General features: G+C 45.9%; 1 protein-coding gene across 1 annotated transcript; it reads left to right on the forward strand.

The window, feature by feature from the left end:
- The first annotated feature begins 283 nt into the window (after nucleotides 1-283).
- On the forward strand, nucleotides 284-7,930 carry LOC119317212 (serine carboxypeptidase-like 34). Its single transcript, XM_037591640.1, has 8 exons — nucleotides 284-577; nucleotides 6,062-6,169; nucleotides 6,269-6,364; nucleotides 6,452-6,544; nucleotides 6,643-6,731; nucleotides 6,837-7,130; nucleotides 7,235-7,464; nucleotides 7,550-7,930. Exons 1-8 carry the CDS (start codon nucleotides 307-309, stop codon nucleotides 7,806-7,808), a joined length of 1,440 nt encoding a protein of 479 aa, XP_037447537.1. The 5' UTR covers nucleotides 284-306; the 3' UTR covers nucleotides 7,809-7,930.
- Nucleotides 7,931-21,858: the final 13,928 nt, after the last annotated feature.

Below are 21,858 nucleotides of genomic sequence, written 5' to 3' on the forward strand. Positions count from 1 at the left end.
GGAATGGAAGCATCCGTTCGTGCGAGTCACATTTTTCTTTAAAACTACTCGCATTTAGAATAATCTGAATGGCGTCGGATCGAGATATATCATCCTATCCTCACAAGGAATACATCATCCGTGTCGATCAGTACTTATTAGTATCTTAATAAGGCGGCAATTGAATTACCCCATTATTGATAATAATGAGACGACAGCGCGCTCTCGCCATTAATCAGCGAGCTGCCCCTATATATAGCCCGGCCCCGGGAGCTATGCGACGATGCAGCAGCAAGAGCTAGCGCAGTAGAAACAAGAGCAACAGCAATGGCCGCGCCTTCCGCCGTCGGCTGCTTCCTCGGCCTGGCCTTCCTGCTCTGCGGCGCCGTCCGTGGCGCGCCGCAGCTCGACGCGGAGGCCGCGCGGCAGCAGGCGGCGGATCGCGTGGGGCGGCTGCCGGGGCAGCCGGCCGTGAAGTTCGCGCAGTACGCCGGGTACGTGACCGTGAACGAGGCGCACGGCCGCGCGCTCTTCTACTGGTTCTTCGAGGCCACCGCCGGCGCCGCCAAGAAGCCGCTCGTGCTCTGGCTCAACGGCGGTACGTACTACGTAACCACCAGTCCACCATTAATAAGCAAGTCCTTGCCATGGCCGGCTCATCGTGCGTGTTTAATACTGCTGCGAGTAGCTGGGAGATCGGGGTATGGATGGGGATAGGGTCGGTTGGGTGGATTGAATTCTGTCGCCACTGATAATTGATTGAGGCGGACGTCTCTTCTTCCTCCTCCTTCCAGATGAACACATTGATTTTAGTGAGCGAAGAATCTTCAAAAATTTAAGTAAGGAAGTGGTTAGTTGGGCTGCGTTGTCCTGTAGACGAGAACATGCTCTGAATATCAACCGAAGGTACATGTATGATGTACTACTACATGCGCTGTGCCCATTTAATAGCGACATTTCAAGTTTTTGAAAAGGCTTTTAATAAAAAAATGAAAGGCGCGACATTTTAAGTGATCAGGTTGTTTATTTGATAGTGGAAACATACACAGAGGAAGTTACGCCCTCTGTTTTAGTTTAAAGGAATTTCATAGGAATTCCAAAAGATAGGATTCTTATAGAATTTTTATTCTTTAGAGCCATTTGATTCATAGGAATGGATTCCTATTCCTATATAGGATTGGTTCATATTCTTCATATTTCATAGGAAAATAAAAAAGAGCCTAGACTCAATGGAAAAATTTCTTTGGTGTTAACCAAATGACATCTTGTTTCCTATTCCTACTCATAGAAGTTGAGATACATGTCATCTCATTTCCTATAAGATTCATATTCTTATGATAATCCTATCCTATGAACCAAAAGATTTTAACAGTTTAGTATTTAGGAACATAAGCAGTATAAATTAACCACAAATGCACTCCTGTGCATAGTCACTTTTCACTGTCAAAGGTTTGACCAATTTTGACAAACCCGATATGTGTAAAGCAGTGGTGGATGAATTGGACTGTACTGAGCTACTTTTGTAAGCTGCGGTGGAATATTAATTGGTTGGAGAAACGTTAGGGCTCACTCTATAGTACCAATATGAATGTCCTAGGTTACCACATGGTTGGACATATCCTTTCTGTTTGTCAGGATGCAAATTTCAAACCCTTTTTTTGTACTTCCTCCGTTTTTAAATATAAGTTTTTTTTAGAGATTTCAAATGGACTATAACATACGGATGTATATAGACGTATTTTATAATGTAGATTCACTCATTTTGCTCCGTATGTAGCCCCTTGTTGAAATCTCTAAAAAGACTTAGATTTAGGAACAGAGAGAGTAGGTCACATGCATGCGAAAACCGTATAGTAGCAAACACAAAATATTTGAAATTAGGTGATTTAGCCCAACGAGATTAATTACCATACACTATACACGCAACTGCCAAATACGGTCTTCATAATGTTTTAGGGGAAACATGGTCAAACTTCCTAAACTTTGGTCGTTGACACCTACGTACATGATATGAATAGACACATGAAAATGGTAGGGATTTTCCCCGCAGAAAAGAAAAGGAAATGACAGGTTTTCATTACTCCCGAAATCATCATTTTGCTCTACTGTAAACTATAATTTACTAGCTATACTCCGTACTAAACTATCTACTACATAAACCTATCTTGCCGGAGCAAAGTTTGAAGCTCCTTTGATGGTTCATATAGATTAGGTCGTGATCATCTTTTTTTATTGATTTTTCTATCTATATATACGATCTATTTTGATGGTTCATATATATAGCAGGCTATTTACATAAGACGGCTTTGCCTGATCTATTTTGAAGTTTAGTTGATTACTATAGAGAGGGAGTAGAAATTAAGTGAGGCGCCCCACAACCCCATTTTTCATTTCCTTTTCGATCCGAAGCTAGCCAATTCTACGGTCAAGCTGCAGCGGAGAAGAAGCCGACGATGGCCACACGCTGTAGTCCGGCCGGGCCGATCGAAGTTGCTGCCCACAAGAGCAATGTGTTGCTGTCATGCACGCTCCTAGGCTCCCACTAGTACTACCATGTGCTGCCGGTGCGTGACCGGCGGGTGTGTATGAATATGATCCATACGGCACAGTAGCTAGCTGCTGGTCCCGTATGCACGTACGTTGGACAAGGACGGCCCGGGGCGGCACGCTAGCTACAGTCCTGGCCTGGTCAACACGGACGGCAGCTTATCTCCGGCAGCAAATTGAGGGGGATCCATGCAGCCAATGGACGGTATCTTGTGGTTGTAGGGCACTTGACGTAAGTTATTCTCGTGGGGGCTAGATAGATAAACCGGGATTTTTTGTACCGAAATCATGTTTTAGTAAATTTCGAAAAATACGAAAGAAACCATGTGTCTAGAGAATGGTTGCAAACTATATACCCCATGTGCGTATAAATTTTGTAAGTTCCTGAAACTTACCCATATGTAACGAATTTCTTGGAGGAAAAAAAATCTATAGACGAGAATTTCTCGGGCTCGATTGACAACATCCTAAGCAAAGTGCCGTAGAGGTGGGCAGCTGTTCTTCGGGCCCTGGCTAGTACGTAGTATTTCGCTTTTGCAGCTAGCTTGTGCTTGTGGAGAATGTCTCCCGCGGACGATGGACGCCAGAACTATACAGTATCTAGCTAGCTAGGTGTGGATAAGACGTCAGATTTTTTTTAGAAGTATAACTAAAACAAGGTTCAAATAAGATGGAGCTCCGTTGAGCGCTGGCTTTATCTGTGTTTATTAATAAAAACGCCTTTTATCGAAAAATCTGTGTTTGTTGGGTCGCCGGCCGGGCACTCTCAGTGCCAGCCATTCCATTGTTTCGTCCTTGTCCGCACTGCACTTATAGGAAGCCGGCGATTCACTTTTGCGACCCATAGCTTTCAGAATATAAACTTTAACAACCATGCACGCACATTACTATAACGAACCATCGCTATGGGCTTGGGTACGGGCGTGATGTTTGAGTGTGTGTGATTCGATCCAGCTGCTTTAATTGGCTAACGCACGCGCGCCCCGGGCCAGCCGGCCATCCCGATACAGTACAGCGATATGTGCATATATGCCACGCAACGCATCATCAAGTTGGAGCGAAGCATCTCATCCATCATCCATCTTCCACGCATGGAGCCGATCTAGGATAGAAAGGTTGCCGCTCCCTTTTGTTTTGAAATGTATGGAGCCGTACCACACGTAGCCATCAAGCTCGATGGGATCGTGGACAATCTACGAGTAGCTAGCTAGAGGGCATACACATACAGCACGCCGCCAAGAGGAATCGGAAGCAGACGGTTGGCGCGCGCTCTTGGACGAGCAGGAGCAGGGGACCATGCGTCTAGGCGCGTGTGAGCTGAGTGTCCGGTGAGTGCAGCGTGCGCCTGCACCACACCGGCTGCGCGCGCCACCGCAACGCAACTTGCAGGAAACGCGCCCACGGAATCGAAGCGGGCAAAGATCTGAACAAGAGCAGGGCAGCATACTGTGTGTATGGCTGTATGCTCGTAGTGCTGTGCCGCACCGGTCGACCGATCAATCACATGCTCCAACGGACAAGACGGCGGGGAGCAGAAAGGCGGGGTCAGGAATGCGAAACATCTTGCCGCCGGTCCATGCCTAGCTAGCTAGCTGGGCGGGCTATGACAAACGGCGGCTGGCGCGCGCGCGAGTTAATTGCACAGACGTACCACAATTCAGGCATTACATGCAGATTGGTACCACGATTGCTAATTTTTGCGTGTCAGTACCAACATTCGTCCAAATTTTTGCAAACCAGGCTAAAACGCGTATTTATACGTATTGACAGTGTATCTGACAGTTGGGGCCCGTCTGTCAGGTGCCGACGTGGCATATTTTTTGCAAAAAAACCCCTTGCTTTATACGTAATCACATAAATACCCGTCATTTTTGCGGGAAAAATGTTAACCGTGAGAGAATTTTTTTTGCTCGGACTTGTTCGAAAGTTTTCAACGAACTGGACAAATAAATAAAGTAAACGAAAAATCGCGAGAATTTTTTTTGCTCGGACTTGTTCGAAAGTTTTCAACGAACTGGACAAATAAATAAAGTAAACGAAAAATCGCGCGCGCCAGGTTTCAAACCTGCGACCTGCGGCACGCGGGCGGATCGCGCTAGCCACCAGGCCACAGAGACGCTCATGTTAAGGTAAAGGCGGGTCCTCCTTTATATTATAGTAGCCACGCTGGGCCGGCGGCCGAGCCCAGCACTGCTGCGTGCCCTGAATCACTTATTTTTTAATCATAATATTAATATTTTTTTTGCGATTACATAATAGTGCACTAAAACAGTGAACCTTTTATTAAAAAATTGATGTGTTTCTCGAAATGCTAGAATGATTTTACGCAATAAGTTTTTAAAACATGCTGAACATTTTCTCAAATACACATTGTCAAAAAAATTCATCATGTATTAAGAAAATGTTCAACCTATATTACAAAAAAGATCACCGTATATATTAAAAAATGCTCAACCTAAATTACAAAAATATTCATCGTATACATTAAAAAAATGTTCAACCTGAAAGTTCAATATATTAAAAAATGCTCACTGTTTGCAAAGTAAAGTTCATCAAGCATTAAAAAATGATCACTATACGCAGAAAAGGTGCTCAGCGTATATTAAGATAATGTTCATGCAAATTCGAAAACATGTTCATCATGTATTTGAAAACATCATGTATTGAAGCCTATCTAAAAAAATATTTAGTAAGTATGTTAAAAACAGAAGAAGAACGAACCCAGTGAATAAAAGAAGAAAGAAAGAAAAACCTAAAAATAAGCCAAAACCAGAAAAAAAAGCATAATACGATAAATAAATAGAAAAGAAATCCGGGCGAACGAGCCCAGCACGCGCGTCAGTAAAAGGCGAAACGAAAAGCAATTACAGGCCTTAGTTGGCCCAACTACCGGCCAGCGTTCGGCTATTGTATAAATAATGTCCTGCCTGGATAGAAACACGAGCAGTCCTTTGGCTGGTGGCTAGCGCGCTACGCCCGTGTGCCGCAGGTCGCAGGTTCGAAACCTGGTGCGCAAGATTTTTCGTTTACTTTATTTATTTGTCCAGCTCGTTGAAAACTTTCGAACAAGTCCGAGAAAAAAAATTCTCTCACGGTTAACATTTTCCCGCAAAAATAACGGGTATTTATGTGATTACGTATAAAGCAAGGGGGTTTTTTGCAAAAAAAATTCTCTCACAGGTTAACATTTTTCCGCAAAAATAACGGGTATTTATGTGATTACGTATAAAGTAAGGGAGTTTTTTGCAAAAAATATGCCACGTCGGCACCTGACAGACGGGCCCCAACTGTCAGATACACTGTCAATACGTATAAATACGCGTTTTAGCCTGATTTGCAAAAATTTGGATGAATATTGGTACTGACACGCAAAAATTAGCAATCATGGTATCAATCTGCATGTGATGCCCGAATTGTGGTACTTCTGTGCAATTAACTCCGCGCGCGCGTGATCATTACTACTCGGGTGTATCATTACTCTTTCTGATAAGTCACGAGCGAGTGACGGAGGGTGCTCCTGTCTGTTGCATCGCAGGGCCGGGCTGTTCGTCCATCGGCTATGGCGAGGCGGAGGAGCTCGGGCCCTTCTTGGTCCAGAAGGGCAAGCCGGAGCTGAAATGGAACCCCTACTCGTGGAACAAAGGCACGTACCGCTGTGTTCCCCCCTGATAACGACAAAATGAAAAGAAAGTGGCAATTCTACTCTGTGGATAAATATGTTCTATCGTGCTGAAAAATGCAGAGGCTAACCTGATGTTCCTGGAGTCCCCGGTGGGAGTCGGCTTCTCCTACACCAACACAAGCTCCGACCTGGGCAAGCTCGGTGACAAGATCACCGGTAAATAACAATCCTCTGAAACTCCCTCCAGGGCAAATAACGGTCCTTAATTTCTGACTGGGTTATATATCATGCCCCCGCATGCAGCTGCCGACGCGTACGTCTTCCTGCTCAACTGGTTCAAGCGGTTCCCGCAGTACAAACACCACGAGTTCTACATCGCCGGGGAGAGCTACGCTGGTACGTGACACAGCATTTCAACGTCTGAGCTTGTGCAGTTCGGTCAGAGCACGCAACTGAAACTTGAGAGAGACTGATGGGGGTGGCGTTCTTGTCAGGGCATTACGTTCCGCAGCTGTCGGAGAAGATCTTCGACGGCAACAAGCACGGGCCCAAGGAGAACCGCATCAACTTCAAGGGCATCATGGTAGCCAACTGACCACACCTTGCTCGTAATTTACGTACGTCCTTGTTAATTACAGCTCGCTGTCTGCTTAATTAATCATGGCGATCGCCGGCGACGATGATGCAGATAGGGAATGCACTGATGGACGACGAGACGGACCAGGCGGGCATGGTCCAGTACGCGTGGGACCACGCCGTGATCTCCGACCGGGTGTACGCCGACGTCAAGGCCCACTGCGACTTCGCCATGGCCAACACCACCGCCGCGTGCGACCAGGCGCTGGAAGAGTACTTCGCCGTCTACCGCCTCATCGACATGTACAGCCTCTACACCCCCGTCTGCACCGACGGCTCCTCCTCCTCGCCGCTCGCCAAGAGGGTCGGCGTCCACGGCGCCGCCCCCAAGATCTTCCCCAAATATGTACTGAACAGACTCTTCGATCACCACCATCTCCACCCCCTGAAAACGCATCAGCATCTGCCCGCGGTTCGATAATTTGGTTGTTTCTCCGGTGTGCATTGCAGCACGGGTGGTACATGAGGCCCGCAGGCTACGATCCCTGCACGAGCGAATACTCGGAGGTCTACTTCAACCGGCCGGACGTCCAGGCGGCGCTGCACGCCAACGTGACCAAGATCGGCTACAACTGGACGCATTGCAGCGACGTGATCGGCAAGTGGAACGACGCTGTGCCCTCCACCCTCCCCATCATCCGCAAGCTCGTCGCCGGCGGCATCAGGGTCTGGGTTTTCAGGTGAGCCAGCATCTCAATGTGAGCAGGTTCAGTGTTACGAGGGGCAGCTTTGGATTTGAACTGACAATGTCGCTCGACGCAACAGCGGTGACACCGATGGGAGGATCCCGGTGACGTCGACGAGGCTGACCCTGAACAAGCTCGGGCTCAAGACCGTCCAGGAGTGGACGCCGTGGTACGACCGGCTGCAGGTGGGTGGGTGGACGATCACCTACGAGGGCTTGACGTTCGTGACGATTCGCGGAGCCGGGCATGAGGTCCCTATGCACACGCCGAGGCAGGCGCTCAGCCTCTTCAGCCACTTTTTGGGTGATAAGAAGATGCCTCCGACGGCCTTCTCCTAGAGACGAAACATTCCACGTGACAAGGGTCTTCCTCTTCTTTGTTCTCGGCCAATGTTATAGATGTAATTCGATTGGAACAATCGTCAATAAACATGTCATAGCGCTGATTGGTTTCGGGGATCGCAGCATACTGGCCAATCTTGGATCCCAACACACTCAAATGCACGCTTAGGGCATCTCCAACGTTGACCCCCAAATGTTCTTCTGCAACAACCCGTGGATCCCCGGACACGGATGCGGAAGCCAGCCATCCAATGTTACCCGCATACAATTGAAACAAGATTTGAACAAAACGGACAAAATTCATGAAAACCGGCTAGATTTCATATAAACCGGATCAAATTCATTACATTTCAAACATATTTTAACTAAACCTGACTCTAAACCTAATCTGCATGATTGACGATGTTCGTCCGGGCGTGAGCTCCGTGAAATGAAGCTCCAGCTTCGCCTTTGCAGTCTCCAGCTCTGCCTCCGCAGCTTGAGCAGCTAATCGGCCGATGATGAACAGGCCGCCAAGCTTAGCTTCAGCGGGAGGGAAGGAGCGGTGGCCTTCTTGGGACCCGAGTGGCGGCGGCCTACCATGCACTACTCTTACTCGCTGCAGGCGGCGCCCGCGGACGTGCCGACTTCGTGGTAGTGGCGGCAGGGCGCAACCGACGATGTCCTCCTCGTCGCCGCTCTTGCTGAACACCTCATCCGCCGCCTCGTCTATCTCTTTGTAGGTGGCCCGTAAATCCGCCTGATACCGGATGTACCGCCAACGGTCACGGTAGATTTCACGGGCGGTGAAGTAGGAGTCGACCAACGCCTCCTGCACGGCTACGTCCATGTTCGACACTATGGTCGTGCCGACGGGGAGTTGCTCCTCCCCGCGCCGGTGCTTGTCGAGGAGGCGGAGGTTGTAGGCCTGGTCGGCCTGCGCCTGTCGGAACTTGGCCTCCCGCTCCTCTAGCACCATGTCGGTGTAGTGGGCACGAGCCTCACCCATGGTGACGCCAGCATGCAACGGCGAGGAGGGTGGCACCGACTCGTCCTCGACTGTGTCCTCCATTAGGATGTTCGCAACGCCGGCCTCCATCTAGCTGCCGGCCTGCCAGCCGATTACAATGTCGGCGATCTCCTTTTTCTGCTCCGGCGAGAGGTTGTTCCAGACGGCATTGGAGTTTGAGGAGGCCATGGAGGGGTGGTGCAGAGAGGAGGAAGGGAGGGGAGGATGATGGATGCAGCTATGGTTGGGCCTATAGTTTATATAGAGGGGGATGGCAGGGCAACCGGCGATGTGGTTAATGGCAGATGGCAGACGGCTCACCGTTTCTCGGCAGCCGCACGCGTGTTTAATGTAGGCAGGCGGACGAATGAGTTGTCATTCAAACGCAGGGAAACCGCATGCACAAGGAAGCGGCGAGGACGGCGCTCGCAGTCGGCCCGCTGTTTCAATGCCTGAGCGTTGTGAGAGGTCGCGTCGCTCTAAGCCAGCATGAATGCGGCACTAGTGCTCTGGAGCGACGCTAACCTTTTCGGGCGGGAACGCGCATGGGTGGCTTTTTTTGGCTAGGTTAGTCAGGCACGGGTGTGGCAACGGTCCTGATGCCTGCAAAGCCCCCCTCACTTTGTATCCAGTTTGTGGAAAAAAAACATGTCTGAAGTAATGTGCGGACTGATACATGTCCGCGTTAGATGGCAAAATACATCCAGACTGAGCCGTCCGGATAATTACGGGTGGTTTGAGGGTCCGCGTTGGAGATGCGCTTAGGGCGTGTTTGTTTGCCGCTTTGTAGCTCATACATGCCTTGTGGATGCATATTTGGCCTTTTGCTTGCATGGGGTGCATCGAACTCCTAACCCACATAGTTCTTAAAGCAGCCATGGCCTGATCGAGGACGAATGTTCGAATCGGCCTTTCTCATCAGTGGCGGCTCTGCTCCACCACCTTCACCGCGCTGCAGGTTCCTCCTCCCCATGCCCCACAATCAGTAGTGCTCACCTCCGGTAGCTCGGTGACATTGAGGTGAGGCCCCTCAACTGGAAGAGTTGCAGAGGATGTTGAAGGTTCCTCTCCTCATCTGCACCTAGCCACAGTTGTAACACCCCGGTAGTTAAGCTACAGTAACTTCATTAAATGACCCTAGATTAAAATTCAAGTCAAATTCAAATTCAAATAACAAAGTCCAATTATTATTTCTTCAAATGGTAAATAAAAAATGTTCATTGGGTTGAAAATATTCACTACATAATTGTCTTGCATTAACAACATTTTTGGAGATGTTTAAAATGACCCTAGAAATTATAACAGTGGACCAACAACCAATTAGTTAACCTTTTTAATTTCTAAAAATAGTTAAACAATGTCAAATGCTTTGAAACTTTTTATGCAACACCACAAATTTTGTGCATGAATTATGTGCCAAGTTTTATTTGTAACAAAATTTGTTTTGTTGTCGAACTAATTGTAAAATAGTAAAGAAAAGAACACAAAAGGGAAAATAAGAAGGGGACCTAAACCTACTGGACCCTCGGCCCTTTTAGCAAAATAGGCCCAGTCCACCCCTGCCATCCCCAACCTCCTGGTACAGGGAGGCATGGGGGTCATGGCACCCATTGGCAGGCCATGGCCGCATCGTGCCTTGCCTGGAGGCCATCCACGACCTCCCTCCTCGCCTACAAGGGCCCCTCCTGCCTCTCTCTAGAGCCCCATTTTCCCCTTTCTCTTGCTCTCTCTCTCCCTCTAAAACATTCCCTCGTGCTTGTGCTGCTCGCCATGGTGGTCGTCCTCGTCACAGCCACTGGCCTCCTCGGCGACCGTGAGGATGTCCAGGAGCACCGCTGTCCCCTGCTCTGTCTCCTTCACCTCTAGAGTGTTTGCACAATTATGCTACTGTTATGATTGTGTTTTTCATGTTTTAATTAGTGTTTGTGCCAAGCAAAGCCTTTGGGATCATGTTGGGTGATAGTTGATTTGATCTTGTTGAAAAACAAAAACTTTTGCACCCAGTAAAACAATTTTAATAAATCACAGAAGTGTGATAAAATTCTGGATTTTTTACACAAGATTGATATACAAATTGCCTACGTTGTCCTAATTTTTCATAATTTGTGGAGTTACAGAAGTATTCAAAGTTTTCATATTGCTACAGAATGTTTTGTTTTTGACAGATTTTGTTTTCTTTGCGTTGTGATAGATGGGAACCGGATGAACAAGTTCACGCCCGAGGGTGGCCCGGTATTCACGTCGTAGGATCGAATCGGGAGGGATAACTATCTTTATACCTGCCAAGGTTGGATGCAACCCGTACGTTGGGGATGGCTGACCGAAGCTACAAGAACTCCAACCCGATGTCCGAACAATCGCAGAACCACAAACCAGGACTAACCCACACAAAATGGCCAGAACCATAGAGCACGAATTATGGGGAACCAAAGGCTCCTTCTCGCGAATCCGAATGAACTCACAAGAGCAAAGGTATCAAGATCTCTCGGATCTCTCTAGCAGTCCTGCTGCATAAGCTTGTAGCTGAATGGTTTAACAAAAGGTTTTTTTAGAGGATGGGGGAGATGGGGTTTTATAGCAGAGACAACCCCCCTTAGCTAGGTGTGAAAATGATTTCAAAAGTAAGCAAGTTTGCATGGCTTCCTTGGGTGAATAAGCAGTCAATTTTGGGAGTTGTTGGAGAGTTCCTCGGAAATTCACGAAGCCTTAACATCCTGGACACCTTCCACGATATTGGCTAGAACTTTTGACTCATAACTCCAAATGATGTGAGGATTTTTGCATTGGAAAGATAATTTGATGTACCTTCTGGTGACATACCCCTATGGCCCCGTCTCTCCACCACATGGGCATGGCACAACAAAACATCAAAGGTAAAAACTGACAGCATCGACTTCACTTGAAACTTGTTATCTCCAAACTTGTTCCTCCAAACCGCTTGCTTCAAGAGCTCATAGGTTGTTGGATTTCTTACATGTGATACCTAAATTCAACCAACAACAATGGAGATGAAAGTGCAGCCATGTGTTCAAGATTGTGGTATGAACTTAAGTTAGCGTTCACCTGGCCATGTGTCTGCTAGATTCGGCTTAGTAATTCTTTCCAACTAAATTATGCACTTTTTTGAAATTTCGTGTATGATGTACCATGTGCTCATCATCCTCCCTCCCTTGATGAAGAGTCGTCCTCGACTCTCTTTGATCTACAAAAGATAAGTAGAAGGGAAGTCGATAATATCCATGCAAAGAAATGATGCAATCCTCATTTGTAGCTTTCACCTTAGAATTGTGTTGCATCTGATCATGCATTTGTTTGTCACAACTTGGGATTTGTCCAGGCATGATTGGTGTTGTTACAATGACCGAGATGTCCTCATCACCCCCCCCCCCCTCTCTTGAAAAGGAGTCGTCCTCGACTCTACCTAGTCATCACACAAAAGAAAGCAGAGCAATGCCAAATCGTAATGCAAAGGTTTCATGATATAGAGAATTTTAGTTTTCAACTTTGTTATCTTTTGGACGGTGGCAATATGATGTTTTGTTCGACTTAGGAGTTCCTTCCAGCAAACATTTTCATGGAGCACAAATTTATAACCAACCATAACCATATTCATATCAGCCTCCCTCTCTAGGAGAAAAGTCATCCTCGACTTCATTTGGTCAACAAAATTATAGCAGGAGGACAATACAAAATGACTAGGAAAAGAAAATGATGAATAATCATGTGTAACATTCAATTTTATTGGATCTTTTATAGTCTCTTCAAGATTAACAAAATCAAATTGCTGGACGGATGATGTACCAAACAATTTTTCTCTAATCTTATCACGCCATTGCTTCAGAAACTCATAAGTGCATACCTCTGGCTTCATCAAAATTAAAGATCTTTTTTGTTTTAACTCATTGAGTACTTGAATTCCTTTTTGAAAATAAATCTTCGCACATGCACCTTGTGTAATGGTGTTCCACATGCACCACAATTGTTCATGGATCTCGTCCTCCCATCGTTGCAAGAGAGCTAATAGGTACGACTTTTCCATCTGCACATGTTGTAAAGAAAGAGAATTTTGTGAAAGGTTAGTAATTGAATACTCATCTCTCTTTTAATTTGCTGGATCACTCATTTCTTTCATATTATGGGGAAACAGCTCACACTACTGTAGGATGCTACTAACGCGACACTACGATCAGAAACCCTTTGACGAAACTGTGTGTGATGCCATAATCATAAACGGTGGTGTAAAAAATCGTCAAAAAAGGTGCAAAACGTTTGCGATGGAGGATGCATCAAACACGATTCAGATTTTAGTTGCGTGTGCGATTGAGGGCATACGGTTCAGTTCAGTTAACCATTTGCGATGAGGAGGAACAAAAGAAACGGGCAGCCAGATGAAGGTGTGTGCGATGTACTGCATACGGTTCACTAGGATGAACTGTTTGTGATTAGGCAACACAAAAGAAATGGGCAGGTAGATGAAGGTGTGTGCGATATACGACATGCGGTTCATTCAGATGAATTGTTTGCGTTGAGGCTAGAGAACAGAAATGGTTCAATATAACAAGATGTTTGTGATACGCCGCAAACAGGTCTGTAATCAGAAATGTGTGCGAATACCGATAATAACAGAAATGGTTCCCTAGTGTGGTCCGTGTTCATCTGATCATCATCTCCTTCTTGTACTAGCTCGATGTTCCTTCTATGCTAAGTTTCCATTAATTGATGTCATTTTATGAACACGCCATCGTTTCCCGTCATTTCCTCACCTGTTTCCCGCCACCCAGCGATATTGCACATAGGCAGCACGCAACGCACGGAGGCGACAAGAGCAACCTGTAGCACATCGACCTTTTCCAGGCATGCCAACCCACCAAATCGCCGCCTCTGCCATCAACCTCGTCGATGAGGAAAACGAGCAAGTGCCACGGCCCGTCAAGGCCGAGGCGCTCCCCGGCAACGCAATGGACGACGCCGTGATGCGCGTCATCGCTAGGGTTGAGTAGACCTTTGGCGCATGGCACTTAAGCGCCACGGATCAATATAGGCATGTCAGCGCCGACAGGCTGCAGCTCGCCGCACAACATGATCGATGGCGCTCCGCAGAGCAAGCTAGGCACGTCCGCGCCGATAGGCTGCGGCTCGCCGCACGGCGAGACCGTTGGAGCGCCGCAGAGTGAGAGGCGCGATGCGCCGCACAGCAAGAGCGGATCCATCGGCGCTTGCCTGCTGTCAACACAGCATCGCAACTGGGTACACGTCTGGTCAGTACCCCCATTCCTCGCCAGGAGTGGGCAGAGGCCCTCGGCGACGTACTTGCACCAGAGGCCGGCCGCGCCGTACTTGCACCGGACGCCCGCCGCACCGTTCGCATGGGTGTCGCCGTTCGCCTTGTCCGTGGCCTGCTGGATGCCAACGCGTTGGTCTGTAGGCTCGACCGCCTTCTTGACCCAGGTGTCCACCTGGGCGCAGTAGAGGAACATGGTCGTCGCATCCTTGAGCTGGTGATCTCCGATGAAATAGCCAACTTGGAGCTCGAGATCGCGCTCCAGATGTACCGCGAGCGTGTCGACTGCTTGGATGAACGCCTGCACAAGTTCAGACAGAGTCAAGAGCTACCGTAGGCAAGGGCTGCTGGTCATGGTCTCATGGACGCATTTTATTTTGAAAAATCGTTTCGACGTGGATAGCTATGTATTCACAGCAATCATAGTATTGCTCTGCTTATTGTTGTGTTTCAATGTGTGTACTCTGTTTTCCATTCTTATATGTTCTGTTTCAATGTGTGTATATACGCTTTCCATTCTGTATATGCGGATGATAATAACTAGATTCAAATTAGTATACAAAAACAGATAAAAAATAGAATTCATAATATATATATATATTAAATGTTCATTAGTTCATCACAGAATATATATATATATATATATATATATATATATATATATATATATATATATATATATATATACACACACATATACATAAACACTATTCTGATCACGAAATCAGAATAATATTCTGATCATAACATGAACTTCCCGAGTAACGCGTCTGACCTTCCCGAGTACTAGGTTGAACTTCAGCTAAAAGGTGTCCAAATGGGGCTTGCGATATACCGTTGGATAGCTATGGACATTAGTATCATGACCCAAGTTAAATTTTTGGCAAAATGTAAGCGGTTTAACAGCAGTTTTGAAAACCGTTATTTCTTCATATATAAAACGTGAATCGTATTTTCGATCGCATTTTTAAATTGTTTATCGGAATGAGGCAAATAATATGGCATTGGAAAGCTGCTGCAAAACCTCTCCTTCCACATATTGAAAGTTTTCTCTAATTCCCTATGGTTAAAGAGTAATTCGGAAAATTGTAAAATTTCGCAAACTGAACACCCGAGTTCGTATTTTTGACACCATTTCTAAACGGCTAATCCAATTGAGGCAAATAATATGTCATTGTAAAGCTTATGAAAATGCGCTACTTTTTTATGTTAAAAGTTTTTTCTAATTTTTAATGGTTTAAAAGTAATTTAGAAAACGGTACAAGTTCCATCGAGTTCGTATTTTCGAGCTAATTTTTTAACCGTACGTCCAAATGCAGCAAATGATATGGCGTTGGAAAGCTTGAAGAAATGCGAAACTTTTTTGTATATATTGTTTCTCCTAATTCATTACGGTTTTATGTCAGTTTTGAAAATGGTTAAAAACGTATTTTTGCCGTAATTTCTACAAACTTATCGGAATGGAGCAAATAATATACCGCTGAAAAGTTATGGAAAATGCGAAACTTTTTCATGTTGATGTTTTCTTTGAATCCTGACCGTTTTCAAGTAATTTCGAAAATGGCGAGATCATTCGTTCTGCCTTTATCGCGAAAGAGATTCTTCGAAAATGCACCGCGTGAAGAACCTGAACTTCTCGGCATGTCTACTTGAACTTCACTCTGTTTTTCACGTGTTTTTTTTGCTCGTAGCTCTCCATCCACTGCTCGTAGCTCTCCATCCACTCACTGGAATTGAGCAAGTGATATAGCAGTGGAAAGCTGCTGTAAACACACAACTTTCCCGTGTTGATCATTTTTTCATACTCGCGACGATTTTAAAAGTTTTTCATCTGATATTCATTCAGTATAGTAGGTGAACTTCCTTTTGTTTTTACGTTGAACTTCTGTGACGTATTTTTTATTTGTAATTTTCTCATCCATTCGTCAAGTTTTACACAAATGGTATTTCTTTTGTATAAACCTCTCTCACAATATTTTTTAAAATTTCTCCGACGGAGGACTTGAACTTATATCAACAAACTTTTAGTCTTTGCTTTTTTTATTTTTTAATACAAAATGCACACCGTGTAGTACGTGAACTTCTGGCAGTTATCAATCTGATCTTCTCTCGGATACATGAAAATATATGAGTTTTTTTTATGAATTTTTAATCTGATTTTCTTAATCCTTTTTTTATGAAATTTTGAAGTGCTCGATTTTTAAAAGTTAAACTTCTTGTTATTTTATTTTTGAACTTCTTGTTTCCATTATTTAATAACGAGGAAAATATGAGTTTTCTATAATCATCGAACTTCTCCATATTTTTAATATGGACTTCCTGGTTTTATTTCCTAATCTTTTTTTACGAAATTTTGAAGCGCTCTATTATTAAAAGTTGAACTTCTTGTTTTCTAATTTTTTAACTTCTTGTTTTCATTCTTTAATAACAAGGAAAATCTGAGTTTTCTATAATCATCGAACTTCTCCATCTTTTTCTTCAGTATGTGGTACACGTGAAATTTTGAATTTCTGAAACATGAACTTCGCATGCTATTGAATTTTAAGAAACTTACACACAACAATACACATACACTTCGTGTGCTACATGCATTTACAAAAAAATGAATGAACACATCTGAAAGAGCATAAAGTTCTCATGCAGAGTTCAAAAAATAGAGTGAATTTTTTTCCACAAGAAATGTTGAACATTTTGGTAGGCAAACCTGTACAATTTTTCAATTGGTTTGCACGTTGAACAGCGTCATCTTACAAACTGAACTTCTCTTTTCTTTTCCTCTAATAAAAAGAAACACTATAAATTATAATCTTTGTTATTTTAATCTCAACTTCTTAGTGCAGATCCATGTCGGTAGCGCGCGGTTGGCCAGATTCGTGGAGGAGTAGGGGCTCCGACCGATGTAGCTGACAACAACTGCACCACAGGCATTTTTCTTCTACAAACTTCCAGCATTCTCATATTAATTGAACCTCTAAAATTATACTTATTGAACTTCATGTGGTTTTTGCACAGAACTCGCTAGCATTTTTTGTTTTGTTGAATTCCATTTTGCTTTCCAAGGCTTTTTTAAACATAAAAAAACTTTATTTGTTTTCAATGAATTTTTGGATTACAACAAGCACCCATGGAGCATGCGCACTTTGCACAACCATTTTTGAATGAAGTTCTATTTTTTGTGCACTTTTAAAGTACATATAACACGGTGCCAAACTGCAGAAAAATTCCAAATCCAAACTGCTCCCATATATATTAGCGAGCTGAACCTCAAGCATGGAACCTCAAGTACGGACAAACATCAAGACCAATAGTCAGGAACCTAAAGCATTATACCACTACCGAAGCTATACGGCCAACTAGCAATTTGCAAAACAAAACAAAGGGAACGGCCAGGTGCTCCATCAAAGGGAACAATTTTTTCTTTTGAAACCACCTCTGATTTGCTGCAAGTCTACAACAATCACAAAACACAACATTTGAACCTACTGTTGGTTTTTCTTCTTCTCCAATATACATTGAACTGCTGAGGTGTCATAGTTTAATGGTTGAGGCGCTGCAGCGCCTGCTGTAGGTGGTGGACCTAAGTGGCAGTGGCGCACGCGACCAGGTGCGGGTCGAGACTTCTCCGAGCTGCAGGTCGAGACCTCCCCCATCTGCAGATGGAGCCACTCTAACGCAGCAGCGGCAAGATGATATGTAGGTCTTTCCAAAAACAAAAGTGAGAGAGACATTGTTTGATCCTTAGGCATTAGACCGAACAGTTGTGGAGCGCCATCTTTGGCAACTGAAAAACAAAACCCAACAAAGATCAGGCATGGACACTTCGCTGTAGCACATGGTACATCGGTGTGAAAATTATGAGCTTGTGGATCATTTTACCCGTGGATCTTGAGGGGTTGCGGTAGAGTTGGAATTTCGTCCGACCGCAGCTATGGCCGGTGAACTTCGTGTGGCGGCGCAGTTGACCTGCAAGAGCATGGTGGGGGAGACCGAAAATGGATCCCTAAATGTGGTGGTATGCCTAAACACCCTTTCTACACACAAAAATAAAAAAAAGAAAATGTGTGCCACGTGAGAGATGTGGCCTTCTGTGCACCACATGTTGCCTTTCTATCTTGTCAAGCTCTATCTACTGAGCTATGTGCTCTCGACCAAAGGTAGAATGGCAGGAGCAACTAGTACTTGCTTCATCAGAACAAAAAAAGATCTAAGCACAAAAATGCTTCAGTTGTAGCACGCATAATAGCAAACACATAGAGTGCACCCGGTTCACATTCAGAATACATAAAGATTGGCTTTCTGGCTAAGCATCTCTACTTCGAATTTTAAGAGTAACAAAACACATGGGTGTGCCAAACTGAGATAAGAGAGACTGAGATGGTAGCATCAGCACATGAGACTGTGGAGAGAAAGAAAGAGCTTCAGCCACACATCGACACATGCCCAAAAGCTACGTGCGTAGTGAGTCGAAGTAGGAGCTCACTGTTGGCTTTGAGCCAGCTGGCTATAGGAGTTGAACGGAGTGGAGGGGCTGCGTCGAACTGCTGCATCTCCCGCCGGCTCGAGCCACCTCCGCGTGACACCCTTGCAGCCTAGACAGTAAGTTATGTGCAGTTCAATCAGTCGAGATGGTAAAGTTCAGTTAACAAAACTGCGGAGACGAGAGAAGAAATGCATCGGTTTTGTACAGAAGAAACACAAAATCCTGCAACCACTAGTCGAGGTCGGTGACAGCCACTGCGGGGAATGAGATTGCGTGGCTAGTGGGAGCTCGGGTGTGAGTAGCCTCGAAACAAACACCAGCAACCGAGTAGATCCAAACAGAGCAGCAGGGGCGAGCTTGATTCCTCGTCCAAAAATGGCCAAGTTCTGGGAGCGAGCCCCATGGACGCACATGAGGTAGAGAAGAGCTTGACCGAGGTGATGCACCGGCGACCGATCTAGCGACAACAGAGAATATCCAACGACGGCGTGTTGAATCCGTCCGTCCGCTGCTATGACATTTGAACTTCGGGCAGTGGCGGGGGAGGCCTGCATGGCACGGGCGAGGCAAGAAGCCAGGGGCACGCGCCCAGATCCAGGTGCGGTTGGCAACCGCCCTGTTCCCCGGCAGCGGCAGGGTGGAGGCGATGTGGAGGCGCGGTGGCAGGAAGAAGGCAGGGCGCGACGGTGGTGCCCATGGTGGCTGAAGGTTTCGGTGGCGGTAGCATGCTGGGAGCGGGGTGAAGGCCGTGACCTTCGTTGAGGTGGCGCCGGAGCTCGTCGAGAAGCAGGGATTCGGTCATTGGCGGGGCTGTTGGAGGTGGGGCTATGACGAGATCTTGGTGGAGGCGGAGCGGCGCATCGAGGGGAGGTGGTGAGAAGCCGGGACGGCGGCGCGTCGGATGGAGGTGGTGGGATGGTGCCGCGGTGGTGGTCGGAAGCTGGGCCGGTGGCGCGGCGGTTGTGGCGGGGGTCGAGACCTCGACGACACTGGACGGGGGGAGGTTGGGGACCGAGGAAGTGGTGGACGAGCAGGCGTGGGCGTGGACTTTTTTGTTTTTCTCTCTGCGGGTTTGGAAGTTCGGGAGGGCCTGTCGGGCGGGCCTCGTGATCCAAATAGTTATTCTAATCCCAGGATTAGAATAGTGTCACTCTATATATATATAGTCATCACATATACGTGATGATACTTAACTACTAGGTACAATGCATAAAATTGAAAATGAACAATACTAAAACTAATAATTCCTCCTAGGGCTAGTATTCCGGCAGCCCCTCACTGGCAGCTCCCTGGTGCACGGCGTCTTCCCAGTGCGGAGGCGTACTCCGCCGTCTCCACCTCGCAGCGCTTGATGTACCGATCTGCCTCTTGCTGGCGGACGCGCACGGCCGATCTTGCCATTTCGTTGGGCGCCCACCGGAGCTCCTCGTTGGTGGCACGCTGATACGTCCATTTTGCATCATGCTTTTATATCGATATTTATTGCATTATGGGCTGTTATTTCACATTATGTCACAATACTTATGTCTACTCTCTCTTATTTTACAAGGTTTACATAAGGAGGGAGAATGCCGACAGCTGGAATTCTGGGCTGGAAAAGGAGCAAATATTAGAGACCTATTCTGCACAACTCCAAAAGTCCTGAAACTCCACGGAATATCTTATAATAAATAATGAAAAATCCTCGCCAAAGATGAAGACCAGGGGGCCCACACCCTTTCCACGAGGGTGGGGGCGCCCCCCCAGGGTGCGCCCCCCCTACCTCGTGGGCCCCCTGGTGGCTCTCCGATGACCATCTTCTCCTATATGAAGTCTTTCGTCAAGAAAAAAATAAGAAGCAACCTTTCGGGACGAAACTCCGCCGCCACGAGGCGGAACCTTGGCGGATCCAATCTAGAGCTCCGACAGAGCTGTTCTGTCGGGGAAACTTCCCTCCGGAGGGGGAAATCATCGCCATCGTCATCACCAATGCTCCTCTCATCGGGAGAGGGCAATATCCATCAACATCTTCATCAGCACCATCTCATCTCAAAACCCTAGTTCATCTCTTGTATCCAATTCTTGTCTCCAAGTCCGGGATTGGTGCTAGTAGGTCGCTAGTAGTGTTAATTACTCCTTGTAGTTGATGCTAGTTGGTTTAATTGGTGGAAGATCATATGTTCAAATCCTTTATGCATATTATTACCCCTCTGATTATGAACATGAATATGCTTTGTGAGTAGTTACATTGTTCCTGAGGACGAGGGAGAAGTCTTGCTATTAGTAGTCATGTGAATTTGGTATTCGTTCGATATTTTGATGAGATGTATGTTGTCTAGCCTCTAGTGGTGTTATGTGAACGTCGACTACATAACACTTCACCATTATTTGGGCCTAGAGGAAGGCATTGGGAAGTAATAAGTAGATGATGGGTTGCTAGAGTGACAGGAGCTTAAACCCTAGTTTATGCGTTGCTTCGTAAGGGGCTGATTTGGATCCATATGTTTCATGCTATGGTTAGGTTTACCTTAATACTTTTGTTGTAGTTGCGGATGCTTGCAATAGAGGTTAATCATAAGTGGGATGCTTGTTCAAGTAAGAACAACACCCAAGCACCGGTCCACCCACATGTCAAATTATCAAAGTATCAAACGCGAATCATATGAACGTGATGAAAACTAGCTTGACGATATTCCCATGTGTCCTCGGGAGCGCTTTTCCTTATAAAAGAGTTTGTCCAGGCTTGTCCTTTGCTACAAAAGGGATTGGGCCACCTTGCTGCACTTCATTTACTTTTTTTACTTGTTGCTCGTTACAAATTATCTTATCACAAAACTATCTGTTACCACTTATTTATGTACTTGCAGAGAATACCTTGCTAAAAACCGCTTATCATTTCCTTCTGCTCCTCGTTGGGTTCGACACTCTTACTTATCGAAAGGACTATGATAGATCCCCCATACTTGTGGGTCATCAAGACTCTTTTCTGGCGCCGTTGCTGGGGAGTGAAGCGCCTTTGGTAGGTGGAATTTGGTAAGGAAAAATTTATATAGCGTGTTGAAATTTACTGTCACTTGTTACTATGGAAAGTAATCCTCTGAGGGGCTTGTTCGGGGTATCTTCACCCCGAACAGTAGAGCAAAGAGTTGCTCCTCAACCTACTGAACCTATTGAAAATGAAATTCCTTATGAGTATCCTTCGGGTATGATAGAAAAACTGCTAGCTAATCCTTTTACAGGAGATGGAACAAAACATCCTGATGAACACCTAATATATGTGGATGAAGTTTGTGGGTTATTTAAGCTTGCATGTATACAT

This window comes from Triticum dicoccoides, chromosome 6A, assembly GCF_002162155.2.
Source record: "Triticum dicoccoides isolate Atlit2015 ecotype Zavitan chromosome 6A, WEW_v2.0, whole genome shotgun sequence".
NCBI lineage: Eukaryota > Viridiplantae > Streptophyta > Magnoliopsida > Poales > Poaceae > Triticum > Triticum dicoccoides.

Bases quoted from the DNA above. Each gene is read 5' to 3' on its own strand.
- LOC119317212 (XM_037591640.1), top strand. From the start codon at position 307: ATGGCCGCGCCTTCCGCCGTCGGCTGCTTCCTCGGCCTGGCCTTCCTG. The intron at 6,545-6,642 runs GTACGTGACACA...CGTTCTTGTCAG, and splicing joins CGCCGGGGAGAGCTACGCTG to GGCATTACGTTCCGCAGCTG. The intron at 6,732-6,836 runs GTAGCCAACTGA...ACGATGATGCAG, and splicing joins TCAACTTCAAGGGCATCATG to ATAGGGAATGCACTGATGGA.